The sequence below is a fragment of the Teleopsis dalmanni genome, chromosome 1 (genome assembly GCF_002237135.1).
Source record: "Teleopsis dalmanni isolate 2A chromosome 1, ASM223713v2, whole genome shotgun sequence".
NCBI classification, from domain to species: Eukaryota; Metazoa; Arthropoda; class Insecta; order Diptera; family Diopsidae; genus Teleopsis; species Teleopsis dalmanni.
In genome coordinates, this window is record NC_051846.1 from 53396169 (window position 1) to 53410466 (window position 14298).

Consider the following 14298-nt stretch of genomic DNA (forward strand, 5'->3'; position numbering starts at 1 on the left):
TTGTGCTACCACATTCATTGCAGAAACCCTAGTATAGAAGAGTGAAGACTAAATCCATCCCGTTTTAGGTAATATAATAGGTCTTTCCTCTACACCGATGAACAGTCTGATAAACTATCAAACTGTAAGTACTTTTGGAACATTATATAATAATAATAATACATTACAATCAGTGCAGCATCGATTTGGATTAAAACCTCATTCTCTCTCTAAAAAATTTCGGAATACTTTACACTAGATATAATGGATTTTTTTCTTTCAATCATCCTCTGAATGAGATCTCTGTATATGTCTCTAGTTACAATCCTATGAATTTCACATAAAGGAACAATACACATTATAATTTTATTTTTCTATTTTTGTGACGAAAACCTTTGATTAAATTGAATTTGTCATCGATTGTAAATATTATGAAACGTAATAAATTCGGTCAGATTAAGTTAGCTCGTCATAAGCCACATAAAGATCTATTGGTCTGTAGTGATACCAGTTAATCTAGTTTATCTAGATTTATGGTAGGTCATGAGCCACACTTATACCTATTGATCTGTAATGATACTAGATGATATTAAATCGTATGTAAATTTATAGTAAGTATCATGTAAGATGTCAACGCTTTTAAGGAATCTAAAAAGTACATGAAGCCCCATCTCTGAAACAGCTGTCGCCTTTTCAAATCATGAAGCTCACAATTATTTGAAGCGTATTTTGACAATGTAGGAGATTAATTTAAAAGATATTTGATGTGATCGTAACTTTTGCCATTTTGCAGGTGTTTAAGCTACCATTTCACCATTACTCACCGGTTCATATTTTTTATCATAACGTAGATTTTTGAGAGGTTTCTGCATATAATATTCTTATTCAAAATCCAATCGAACATCTACTATTGCGTTTTCTTCAATACTTGATCTAGTATCTAATAGATATGCAACTGTCTATTTGCGGCTAATCCCTTTGTTGCTTTTTAGATTCTTAATACATTGTTGGAAGAAATGAGATACGAGGTAATTGGCTTTACCGCTACTTGACTAAATTATGGTGAAATATATTTAAAATTTTATTTTTCACTAATTATTGATTTATTTGAACCAAAAAAACAAAAATATTTATAATATTCTGCAATTAACAAAGTTTATGACAAGGCAAAATACAGAAAGTAAAATAGGACTTGCAACTTATTTAGCGAATATTAAAGAAATTCTAATGAAATTTTAAGGAGCTCTTTCTACCATTTAATTAAATATATTTTTTTTTAATATATTAACATCAATGTCATAGTTTAGCTAACGTTCAAGCCAAATGTCATTTAAATGAATTCCGGAAATGGTAAAACATTTGCGTTTCTTTTTTTAAAATACTGAACTTAAATTTGCTGTGAGCACGAAATATTCAAATTTTTGTGCGTTTTATTTTTATAGTTTTTAATAAAGCCAAAAATGATTTGCTACAAATAACAATGAAATGGGGTTGAAATTTGATTTTTTGTACTTTATTGTTTTAAAAAAGTTTAATGCACACGCAAAACTCCATGAATCGTATAGAGTATAGTTTTTGAAAATGTTTTTTATGCTCGACATTAAAATGGTTTGAGTGAAATTGCTTTGCACAGCGAAAGCAATTTGAAATATTGACTTCATTTATTGTACTCAAGCCTTACGTTGTCGTATTTCTAGCAGCTCCTTGTATTGCTCTACCGACCCATCTTCGTGTTTCGACGTGAATGTTGACTTTGTAACAGTTTTGTCAGCCTCTTCTTTTTGGGAATCCCTTTTAGAACGCTTTGATTTCTTTATTTTGTCACGCACTCTTTTGCCTAAACGTGATTCAGCAAGCACTTTACTGACTTTGGAACTTTGTAAATACCGTGAGTGCCAAGACTGTAATATACACTTAGGTTATATATATGGTTTATAAATTATTTTACTAAAAGAATGCACTTACTTCTTCTGATCCTTTATCTCTTTCATCACCACTTGAATCAAGAGATATAATATCCATATCCTTTTGCTCATCCTTTGATTTGTCTACATCAACCGATTTACAATCATTTACAAATATCAGTTGTGGTTTTATATCCTCATCTAAATGTTCAATCATTTCGGTTTCTAAATCGCCACCCTCTATAGATATAATATCATCATTTTGATCATCTTCATCGGTATCAACATTTTCGATCTTACAACTTTTGCTTGAAGATTTTGAATATTCTAATGATTCATTTGTTGTCTCTGCTGACTTCTCAGCAATGGATTCTTCATAATTTTGTTCACTTCTAACATCATTTTCTGTTAGATCTTTATTTTTAGTAAGTTCTGGCTCCTCATCAGCGATGATTTGCACCTTGTCGGTGTCGATTTCGTCATCTACAACTGTTTGTAGATCCACGATAAGATTTGTATTCTGATTAATTTCTGTAGTAAGCTCTACTGACTGATCTTCAGTACAACTTAGAGTTTCTTTTACTGCAACTTGTTTAGGATTTTCAGTTTCACCTTCTGTAATTTCACCTTCTTCTATTTCAGCATCTACTTCATCTACTTTTTTGTTTATTTCTTGCTTCCCTTCATCATCATTATTAACGCGATTAACAGGTTTATCAGTTTCTAAATCGGAACTATCACTTATAAGCAATGTTTCTGGTTCAGCAACAATGGGAATTACATCAGGAGATATTGAACGTGAACGGCGTTCTTTCTTTAATTCACTATTACCAAATGATTTCTTTTCAAAAGATTTTCCATTGGTAGCATTTTCCTTTTTCTTTTCCACATTTTCCATTACTTGTGTTCTATAGTTACGTTTCAATTTGATTTTTGTGCTGGACCCCTGTGCTCTGCCATCAGTATTTTCAACATCATTCGCTACAACGGTTCCGTTGGATTTAGACTTTTTAGATGATGTTGCTGTAACCGATGAGCTATTTGAATGCTGAGAGTTACTGGAACCACTTGATTTTCTTTTACGTTCAATACGATTAACTAACCGTTCATTGGATTTGCTTTTAGTAGCTTCAGTTTCAGACTCATCCTCGGAATTAACTTCGATTTTTGTAACGGGCTCTAAAGCTAACTGCGAACGTATTGCCCTAGCACGTGCTTGCAATTCTAACAATTCCAAGACACTGATTTGTCCTTGATCTATAAAAGAATTAAAACTTTTCATGTACTTTACTAAAACTTATTTAATAAAGATATAAAATTTTGCATTAGAAGCCACAATTCTTAAATACTTAAAACCAAGCAAATAAGCTCACCAAAACGCTTTGCCTGATATATAATCATTATTAATTTTAAAGAGCTTTTTTTCACCGCTCACTTTTAAAACAAAAATGTTGGTTTAATAGAAAACCCTTTCAAATGACAGTTGTCATCCTAGATAACTGTCATATTTTTTAAAATTCAGAATAGTTAATCTCAAAATTTTATATTGAATAAATATTTATATAAACTGTTAAAATTTTCATCAATCAAATTTGAAATTCTACTTACTCTCATTAGCTTCGGGTAATGTTTTTGTGGTCAAATTCCTAGTTCCTGTCGTTTTCTTTTTGACTGCAAATATTAGAACTTTGTTAACTTCAAAATTTGATATAATATAAATTATCGTAATTCAAAATGTCGATTAGATACGCAAATCCCTGCCCTAAATTTGATGTTTTTCTTGATGGACGTGTTGCGGTGGAAAATGAGTTACAAGCATTCACAAGAGCATGTCACGTCTACAATAAGGAAAATCGACGCAGAGGATATATAAAGCGACGCAAAACCAAGCGTCGTTACTACAAACTTGGTCTTGTTGCAGAAATAGAGACCGAAACTACCAATGATCAAATAGATAGTCTGCTTATGGTTGGTGTACGTACTTTTTATTTTGATGCATTCAGAAATAGGCCAGAGAATGTCCAACAAATGATTCAACGTACTAAGATTCAGATTGAACAATATAGGTTAGGTGAGACTGCCTCACTATTGGTAACAAGTTTAGCTATTACCATTAATGGTGAGAATTGTGTTACTGGACGTATGCGTAATAACTGCACTGATCACTTAAAACGTGGCGAAATAGTTAGCTTAACCTCTGACGAACGTTACAAATACTGCTCCTATAGAGAAATCGCTTATGTGTCGAATTTATCATTTTATTTAAGCAGATTAAGTTTAAATGATGAAATACAAATTGGACCAAGTTTAAAAGGGCCAATTGTTAAAAAGTTAACTGAAACGATAGCAATACTAGTGGAGGTAGCAGGACCGCTACACTCTTATATGGATGTAGAGCTACCAAGTATTGCTTATACCCTGAGTGCTGATGAGATTCCACATATGTTTGCTGAAGATTTGGGTATTGCTATAAACGCCAATGTTAATTATATAGTTGTACCCAAATTACGTAACAAAAAATATTTAATGATCTTACGTTCTTACATACCCGAAGAATATGCCTTAAACATAATTGGCGTACTAGATTTCGAATACATAAGAGATAATATGTGTGATATCAGAGGTATATTAAAACAATTGGATTATCTTTGGATACCTGATATGTTCAGTATAAGTCATACTATGCAAAGATTTGTTTTTGATGAAGTAATTCCGATCGCTAAATCAATACGTAAACCAATTATCGGTACTATTCATATGGAACGTCGTATTGATTTCAATAACTTTGAAAATCACTACTTCTTGTGGAAGATAGATACCATATTTATAGAACGAAGTATTACTTGCAAAAAATATCCGCTAATAGTGAAAAAACTACTTCCTCTATATGATTATCGTAAGATAACTGTAGATAAGTGTTCTATTGTCAAAGAAATACTAACTGCATATGATACAGTTGTGAATTTCATAATACGCACTATATGCTCAGTGGAGTGTCAAGCTATTTTTGTGCACGCAACATGTGAACCAGCAGCTCTAGCTTTAGGTAGAGTTGAAATTTACTGTCCAGTTTTCGTTGTAATGCAAGTAGACGAAGCGGATCCATTTGATGTTAGCAGAAAACACAGTTTAGCTCGAGCTATACAACTACGACGAAACCTTCAACCGCTTTTGTATACGGAAGAAATGAACAAATGTGATTTTACTGCTGTGGAGTATGGCATAGACTATGCACGTAATAAGGACTTACTACATACAGGAGATTTCATAATAACAATCGAAGTTGCCAAATTACCTGAAGAAGAAGAAGAAGAGGAAATAGGAGAAGGAGAGGATGGTGTTATACTTCGTGCAACATTTTTGCCACCAATCAAGAAATACGAACAATTTAAATTTTCATAAAGCATTTATATATTATTATACTAACAAAATTTTGTGAGTGTAAAATTGATAATAGTTTTCGATTTCCAAAGTGAATGTTAAAGTGAAAATCTAATCAATTTTCTTAAACAAAATTTTGTGAGTGCAAAATTTAAAATAGTCTTTGATTTCCAAAGTAAATGTTAAAGTGAAAATGTAACTAATTTTCTAAATAAAAAAAATTCTAACAAAACAAAAATATTGTATGCTAACTATACAAATATTTATTAAGTAAAAGTATATTTTTATATATATAAATCTTAATAAAAAATTATTATTAAATTAAAATGGCATTTACCTGTAGATTTTGAATCATCAATTTCACTGTCAGAAGAAATTTCTTCTAATGATATATGTTCTATAATTACAAAGTATAATTATTCAAAAATTGTATGAATACTAAAAATAAATTGTTTGTACCTTCTTTATGCTCAACATCTGAATCACTTGATGATTCTGTATCAGTTGGACATTTACTTGCATTTATAATTGAGAGTAGACGCTTTGTAGATATGCACAGCAATTCATTAAGACATGCTTCTTCAATATCTTCCATACTTTTTTTCTAAAATTTTAATAAATATTTTAAAGTAGGACTTTAATTATTTTGATGTTATTGTAATATACCTTTAAAAACTCCGGTGCTAAGTTTGTTATTGTCTTAGGTTTTAGTGTTCCAAAAATTTGTTTTACCAATTCCAGTCGGTCATCAATAAAGTGCGCCATAGTATGTATAGTACGGTCTTCCTCTGTTTTTTCTTTTTTCACTTTAATGGGTTTCGGTATTTTTATCAATTTATTGCTAGTTTTCTTCTTGGAATTTTGCATGTTGCTTCTTTATACACTAAATTATAACTAAAATACAAATAACTTACACAAGTGGTATTAAAATTCAACAAACATTGCCAGCTGATTTTGAAGTTAGTTTTACGTTGAAAATAGGGTTGCCATCCCTAATTAAAATTAAAGAAAGCATCTGAAAATGTTACGAATACGTAATAAAACAATTTTGACACATCAAATAGGTTACGTTAAAAATATTTTTCGAGATTTTATTAATATTGAGATTAAGCATGATATAGACGATGAAATTTGTTTGCAAACCAAATTTGCAAACCGAATATGCGCTTTGCTATACACTTTGAAACAAGGTTGGCAAACTTCATTTTGATTTATTTTCTACAGCGTTCATATCAACAGCGGAGCAAGTACAGAGTGCAAAACAATAATCGAAACTGAAGAAATTGAGGTAATGGTAATAGCAATATATTATTAAGATTATTATATAAATATTTCATATTTCTTGGAATTAAACACGATTTATTAAAGATTGTTTTTGTTAATGCAGTTTACTATACTACAGTGTAATTTATTTTTAGCGAGCAACAATGGAAAGTGAAGCAACTAGTTTGCAAACCAAATTTTGGTTTGCAAACTTGAGTATAGACGATGCAATTTGATAGCCAGCAAACCTTGTTTGCAAACAAATTTCATCGTCTATATCATGCTTTAGTTAAAAACTTAGCTTAATTTTTTTTATGTCCTAATTAGAAATAAACATATGTACTTTCTAATCATAAATTATACTTTTTTAGATTTGATATATTTTAGTTTTAAAATGATTTCGCTCATGAATACATAAGCTGTTTTTCATGATTTAAAGTGAGAATAAAAAAATATATTTCAGTTGTTATATTCGGTAAATAATCATATAAAATAACACTTCTCGGTAAGTCAACAAAGTAAGCTTTAAATCAGTTGTCTTCTTACCTAGATTTATTTATATTATTCTAAATATTATTATTATATATAATACTATTTAAAATGTATAGTTTAAAATTTTTGTATATACAGATATAGACAATTCAATTGCTTAAAGTTATTCAGCTTATAATATAATAACTAAAAAACTTATATATATATATATATATATATAGTATTGATTAAACTTATTTTAAAAATTTAAACTGAATCATTTAAAAAAAATTTGAAAAGCTGTTCGATTTTCTTTGTTTGATTATCAGTCAATTATCAATTATTGAATAATTAATCAGATTGTCATCGTTATGATTACAGTCAAACATGAAAAGAAATATATATAAAAAGTTCAGATTATCTAAAGAAATGCAGTAGTATAAAATATTTTACTTAGTTCAAAAATACAATGTTATGGTTTAACAAACAGTTAAACATATGCAGTACATATGCAGATGTACTCAAAATTTTGGTTATTTAGGTTAGTTTGATAAATATGTCGCATAAGCTCGGTTTTGTTTTTAATTTTTGTTTTTATAATGAAACTCGTAAATGCAAATGCGAAACTTTGCAGTAATATTTTGTTTTCTATATCGCTATACAATTATATCACATTTTGCAAATCATAATTTTGGCTATAAAATTTTTGTATGAATTCGAAAAGTAATATCAGTTTAATTTTTGGAAAACCAAATGAGCAGAAATACAAATAAAATTAAGATTGTTTATGCTTGTGAGTACGTTGTTATATATATTGCAATTAAAATTTAGGATTGTGCATGTTTTGCATTAGAAGTATGTTATGAAGAAATTGTATATTATTATAACAAAATATATTTATTTCAACATAACAAAGCAAGCTTAAACAGAATAAAAAACTATATTACGTCACGGATGTCAGAAGCTTCATAAGAGTCCGCATTGTTGCAAATATTATAACAACCCTGTTAAATGAAAGCAGCTGATTGCGCGTTTCATACAAAATATATAAAGTTAAAAATTTTTTATTTGTGCAATACTTTTCTATATAAGAAATTTAAAGGTAAACAAATTTAACTTATTTTGCTTTAAGTATTAAATAATATTTGTATGCGTTATATCAACAATTACGTGTATATTTTATCAGTAATCAAAAACTAGATTTTAACTGTGGTTTTGACAAAATGACTGTCAGATAACTTTCAGTCAGCGATCGACTGTCAAAACGGCTGCAGTTGGTCGTGGTTGCCGCGTATGTATTTTCATCGTGAGTAAATAAAAAAAAAAAGAAAGAAATGTAATTTTTTGTAATATTCTATAGTGCTCACGATAATAATGTTAAAGTAATCGAAACTCCTGACTATAAAAACTCGATAATTTATTTTTTTCGGCTAAAATTGGCTTTTCGTAAAATATACAAAAAAAAAAAAATCAAAAGTTTTGTTAAATAATGGGAGGCACTTCAAACGGCAGCACTTCACTCGATATACAATTGAACGGGAGCACAAGCAGTCTACTTCCAAAAGACACACGTAAAGATGAAGATCCCACGTTATACTTTAAGAAAATTGCTAGTGCCTTTTTCTATGGCATGGCATCATTCATGATAACAGTAGTAAATAAGACAGTGTTGACGTCCTATCATTTTCCATCGTTCCTATTTTTAAGTGTAGGCCAACTGACGGCAAGTGTTGTCGTGCTTGGCTTAGGAAAACGCTTAAAATTTATATCATATCCACCGTTAGCTCGAAACACATTTATGAAAATATTTCCTTTGCCATTAATATTTCTTGGAAATATGATGTTCGGTTTAGGAGGAACACAAGCACTCAGTTTGCCTATGTTTGCTGCATTACGACGCTTCTCGATATTGATGACAATGTTGCTGGAGTTGAAAATTCTTAGTATAAGACCAACTACTGCTGTGCAGATAAGTGTCTATGCCATGATTGGAGGTGCATTACTCGCAGCATCTGATGATTTATCTTTCAATATGAAAGGCTACACTTTTGTTATGATAACAAATGCTTTTACTGCTGCAAATGGTGTATTTGTTAAAAAGAAGTTGGATACATCAGAAATTGGCAAAAATGGACTTATGTATTATAATTCATTGTTTATGCTTTTGCCAGCATTTATAGTCACAATTTTTACTGGAGATTTAAAGAGTTCTATGGCATTTGCTAGCTGGAACGATCCTTTCTTTTTGGTACAATTCTTGATGAGTTGTTTTATGGGCTTCATTTTATCGTACAGCACCATTATATGCACGCAGTACAATTCAGCGTTGACTACGACAATTGTTGGTTGTCTAAAGAATATCTGTGTAACATATTTGGGTATGTTTATCGGTGGAGATTATGTATTCTCGTGGCTAAATTGCATTGGCATAAATATAAGTGTCTTCGCTAGTCTTTTATATACATACGTCACGTTCAGACGAAAACAAACTCCTGACAAGGAACAACTAATACCGACAACGAAAGGAGAAGCTGTATAACACAAATTCATATTCAAAAAAAAAATGAATGAATAAAATTAGACAAAATTAACTTAATTATTTTGTTTAGTTATAATGTTTAAACGTTTTAACATAAGTCTGTATAAGTATAATTAATTTTTTTATTTATTAGTGTTTCGAAGTAGTTAAAAATGTGCATTATCATGTACTATAAAATGCAATGAATTTACTTATTTTTGTATTATTAATTATTTACTCTACAAAAAAAAATGTACCAAAGCCATATATTTATATATATATGAATGTGTATATATCAATGTATATACTTATGTTTATTTAAAAAAATGATGTAAAATATTTTATGTACGAAAACAATGTCCTCTTCATTTATTTCCATTTTATAATTGCAAATACATAATTTTTAATGTGTCATAATACTACAAATTTTAAAGTAGCAATTTAAGTAAATATTAAAATAGTTTCAAACAATTTGCTGATAATAAAAATAGTTTAATGTAAATGTATGTATATTGTTATATGCGCGTTTTTATTGTACATATAGATTATATAAATTTCGAGATGTATTAATACTGAAATAGTTTTAATGATAATTTCTTTAGCTTCTAAAGCTTAATATTATAAATAAATAATTTTATATATATTAATTTGGTGGTTTCATTAATAAAGAAAAAATGTGAATTTTGTGTAAGAATTGAAAAATGTGCCTGAATTGTAGTTCACTAATATATAAAGTGCATCCATTTATATTCTCGTTGTTGTTGATATTTTCTTTAGGTCCCAGACGAAAGTCGTGGACGGTAGTTGGTTGTTTGTACAAGTGTCTACAGATCATAGTGATACAAGCTACGTTTTGAATACACTGTAATCAGAGCTAATGATGTTAGTGTGGAGGCATCTAAATATTTATTAACGTCATTGAAGTCATTGAAGTTCTTTATAATGTGTGGGCAGAGATGATGATATCAAATTAAATATTTAGTTCTGGTCTCAATTTGTGTCTTAGCTTTTTGTTTATTACAAGCTAACGGCTTGACAAAACCCTATACAACAACCTCTTAAAAGAACGTACAATAAAAAGCACTAACTCGCAAAGGAATCAAGATGAAATAACAAACCAAGCAAATATTTCTATAACGAACGCTGCATATAAAACACATTGCAATAAGAAAAGGTCTTGTCACATTATCTTTTATTATATTGAGACTCTATTGTATTTACTGTTGTGTGTGTATTACAGACTAGAATTAAATATATCAATGCGTATTATTGGTGTTACCTATCATGTATCAAAAAAATATCAGTTTAACAAAGAACTGTATTGCAGCAATAAAGATGTATTCAAATGTCCTGTCTTCAAAACTATTTAACCAATAAGTCCATTATATTTTTTAAGTTTATTTTCCATTAGCCAAGTGTTTGTCCACAAATTTATTTTAGTAACTTATCATACTCAGCAATATCTCTCCATTGTATTCGAATAGCATCTGTAAAAATTGGGGTTTGACAATATAATATATAGTGATTATGGTCTAGCTCAGAGCGTTATATAACTATAAAATTTACGTTTTTATTTTGCTTAATAGAGAAGATGGAAAAATGTTACAAAGCTAGTTAGTGAGATGTATTTATTTTTCTAAGAATAAACTAATTGCTTTTTATTATTGAAATCCTTTGATTTTATATCCAAGCCAAAAGTGTCGTTTTATAAAAATTTTACTTAACATTCCAAAAAATATATAAAAAAATATAATTATTTGATTTAATTATTCTACAGCTGGTTTATGATTGGTTCTAATATAACACAGTTTATAACACAGTAATGAACTTTTACGGCAAATCAACAAAAACTCCAAATTAGAACATACAAGCCAAGTATGGCTTTACGTCAGATGGCTAATGAACACTGATTCTCATCTTCAAATTACGGGTACGAGTTCAACTCTTGGTACTTGTAGGGTTGAACTCAAAAAATTATTTACGAATAAATAGATATTAGAAAATAATTCCAAGACCACTGATGATGGGTATTTAGCAATACTTGAAACTGCTGTAAAGTCAGTCGAAAATTCAACTAATTAAAATAATAAATATCTCTATTGAAAACAATAGCTTAACATATATTAAGAATTTAGTTTCTTTCGTTAAAATTGACGTTAAAAATTAAAAAAAAAAATATGAAAAATTTATTGGGATAAAATTAACAAAACTTCATTTTTCTATATATAAAAAAAGAAAGGTTTAAATTCTTTTTCCCATATAATATTATATTACAGGGTACTACCTTTACAACCTTTACATACAATTCTTCAAAAGCTACATTCTTTAAGACTTGCAGTCTTCAAAGGCTACATTCTTTAAGACTTGCACTCTTCATAGAATATCTTCTTCAAGACTTGCACTCTTCAAACCTTCCTTAAGACTTACAGTCTTCAAAGACTACCTTCTTTAAGAGCTGCATTCTTTAAGACATTTCTTTCTAACTTGTTTTCTTTCTAACTTATTTTCTATCTAACTTATTTTCTTTCTGATCTGTTTTCTTTAAGACTTGTTTTTTTAACGACCGGCTTTCCTTTCGTTAATGTCTTTCAGTTAACGATATTAAGGATTCTAGCGGGTTTATAAGCATTGATGATGGTGTTTCACTTAAAAATATATAAAATTTATTCTGAAGTTAACTTTACGTATAGCAGTAAAATTTTTTTAAATAATTCATTTTTATATGTATAATTCTGTTTGTTGTATTCTAGTATCTATAAACTTAACCATGACTTACACTAAACTAATGCCGTAAAAATACTAGCTGACTCAACTTCTGCTTGACTAAAAAAAAAATTGAAATTTATGCAAAAATTACGTAGTTTTTCAATAAAATTAAAATTTAATAAAAATTTTATTGTAAGCAAATTATAGTAAGCAAAAAAATCTTGAAGCAGAAAGACAAACTTGGGATATCTTAATAATAACTGCTGAGTTGATTACAAAATGACATGATATATCATTTTGTTTTCCTACTATATTCTATTTTTATTATGTACTATAGTTTATATATTGTTACTATATATCTTACTATATTCAGATATATGTATACTAAACATATTTTAATATTTTTTCGGCTTTATTGGAATGGTTATTTTTGGTTATACATTTACAGGTTTCTATTGGGTTTCTTATTTTATTGGTGTGCAAAAAAGATATAAAACCTCTTTAGATTCTTCAATAACATAAATGGGTTTAGTGATAGCCGTACAGTATTTATTTTTATATCTGTGAAATATTTGAACGCTCATCAGGAAGGATTACATATTTGGATTTTATCATAAAGCGCTCACTATAAAAAATATTCAAATATCAGAAAGTAATAATTTAAGAAAAAAGAATGATATTTTAATATGAACTCTGTTCAGGTAAATTCCATATACTAATATTATTTTTATAGCCATATAATGGCGGTTCGGGCTACAAAAGGTGTTGGGAGTCATCTAGTTCTGGAGCGTGTTGTGATAACATTGCAGTGCACTTATTAAAGTTAATGACTTATAAAGAGTGCTCGAGCAAAATTATTATTTTATTTTTAAGATATACTTACAACATTGTAGGAAAAATATTTGAAAAAAACTCCTTATCGTTTCAAATTTGCAAAATTTATTTAAAATATATTGGAATTATTATATTCTGGTAATAAAATTGTGTATATAAAAAGAATTTAAGCTCAAACCAAACCAAAACAAACCATTCGATTTCTGTTGCTTATATTCTTACCTGTTTGATAAAAAGTTATTGAGCATTCGATACTACTATCATTTGATTATAACCTATGACTCATATATATTGGGGTTCCCCACCTCTGCAGGCGTACTTAAAAAAAAAACTGTTAAAACTTTATTTGATTAGAAATTTTTTTTGACATTCGGTATTTCACGTGTCTGTTAACAATTTGCAATATATGTATATATATTTCTATTGAACCTATGTACTTGCAATTTATTCCACCGATTTTGATAAATTATAATGGAATATAACATCATTTTACTAATACTCGTTTTTGGCAAATATCTAAACAAATCCCTCTTGTGAAAGATATAGTGCGCAAGAAATACAAGTGGATTGGACATACTCTTCGGAAGAATGCAAACGAAATAGTACATGTAACCCTACAATAGAACCCCTAAGGTACAAGAAACAGAGAACTCCACAAGATGACATGGCGTAGAAGCGTTAATAAGGAAACGAATAAAACATTTAATGAGTTAGAAGATATAGCTAGAAATCGGGATTTGTGGAAATTCTATGTAAATAGACTAAGTTCTTAATTTACCTCTAATTAATGTAATGCTAAAACATCTTAATAATAATAATAAAAATAATCTAATTTATACCAATCTATTTATACCAATATACGGTTAAACCTCATAGATAGCGTAGATGAGACTAAAAAGGTAAAAATATTTTTTACAGAAAAAACAACCTGTTTTTTTTTAATTGACTGTTCTGAATTCTACGAAAACAAAATAATACAAAATATAATAAACGAAGATTCTTGGATGGGTAGTATAATTCAACCACAATTAGAACAGAATAAATCAATTGTTTGATTTATATCACTTCTATAGCTATTGGCAATAATTACTTATGTTATCGAAGTTGTAGGAAAAATGAAAAAAATACTTATCGATATATTACTCAGATCAAGTCTCTAAGATCAAGTAATGAGATTTACCTCTGCACAATCAGCATAGAAAGGTAAGGAGAAGTTAAAGTACTAAGTGAGTTTGAAAATAT

At 28.8% G+C, this 14298-nt stretch overlaps 4 protein-coding genes across 5 annotated transcripts in view; 3 read left to right on the forward strand and 1 right to left on the reverse strand.

Annotated features, from left to right (window-relative positions):
- Window positions 1–1476: 1476 nt before the first annotated feature.
- On the reverse strand, window positions 1477–6206 carry LOC119668041 (E3 ubiquitin-protein ligase lubel-like). Of its 2 annotated transcripts, none has more exons than XM_038077417.1 (6): window positions 5931–6206; window positions 5724–5868; window positions 5602–5661; window positions 3492–3554; window positions 1945–3140; window positions 1477–1892 (listed from the first exon to the last, which is right to left on the reverse strand). In XM_038077417.1, the coding sequence occupies exons 1-6, from the start codon at window positions 6129–6131 to the stop codon at window positions 1650–1652; spliced, it is 1908 nt and encodes a 635-aa protein (XP_037933345.1). In that variant the 5' UTR covers window positions 6132–6206; the 3' UTR covers window positions 1477–1649. The 2 variants fall into 2 exon arrangements, with proteins under 2 accessions (XP_037933345.1, XP_037933346.1); XM_038077418.1 differs by having other exon boundaries at window positions 1477–1880; window positions 5931–6205.
- Window positions 3553–5308, forward strand: LOC119668042. Its single transcript, XM_038077419.1, has one exon. It carries the CDS (start codon window positions 3618–3620, stop codon window positions 5283–5285), a length of 1668 nt encoding a protein of 555 aa, XP_037933347.1. The 5' UTR covers window positions 3553–3617; the 3' UTR covers window positions 5286–5308.
- Window positions 6207–7948: 1742 nt separating the features above from the next.
- Window positions 7949–14298, forward strand: part of LOC119668050 (ubiquinone biosynthesis protein COQ4 homolog, mitochondrial) — a gene marked incomplete in the record, with an annotated part of 441748 nt that continues 435398 nt past the window's right edge. Inside the window, 1 exon segment of the mRNA XM_038077428.1 lies at window positions 7949–8100.
- LOC119668047 (UDP-sugar transporter UST74c) lies at window positions 8094–9772 on the forward strand. Its single transcript, XM_038077424.1, has 2 exons — window positions 8094–8304; window positions 8359–9772. The coding sequence occupies exon 2, from the start codon at window positions 8488–8490 to the stop codon at window positions 9535–9537; it is 1050 nt and encodes a 349-aa protein (XP_037933352.1). The 5' UTR covers window positions 8094–8304; window positions 8359–8487; the 3' UTR covers window positions 9538–9772.

Excerpts from the sequence above, each read along its gene's own strand:
- LOC119668042 (XM_038077419.1), top strand. The coding sequence starts at position 3,618 with ATGTCGATTAGATACGCAAATCCCTGCCCTAAATTTGATGTTTTTCTT.
- LOC119668041 (XM_038077417.1), bottom strand. The coding sequence starts at position 6,131 with ATGCAAAATTCCAAGAAGAAAACTAGCAATAAATTGATAAAAATACCG. Across the intron at positions 5,869-5,930 it reads TAGCACCGGAGTTTTTAAAG|AAAAAAAGTATGGAAGATAT; the intron begins GTATATTACAAT and ends TTAAAATTTTAG. Across the intron at positions 3,555-5,601 it reads TGATGATTCAAAATCTACAG|TCAAAAAGAAAACGACAGGA; the intron begins GTAAATGCCATT and ends TAATATTTGCAG.
- LOC119668047 (XM_038077424.1), top strand. The coding sequence starts at position 8,488 with ATGGGAGGCACTTCAAACGGCAGCACTTCACTCGATATACAATTGAAC.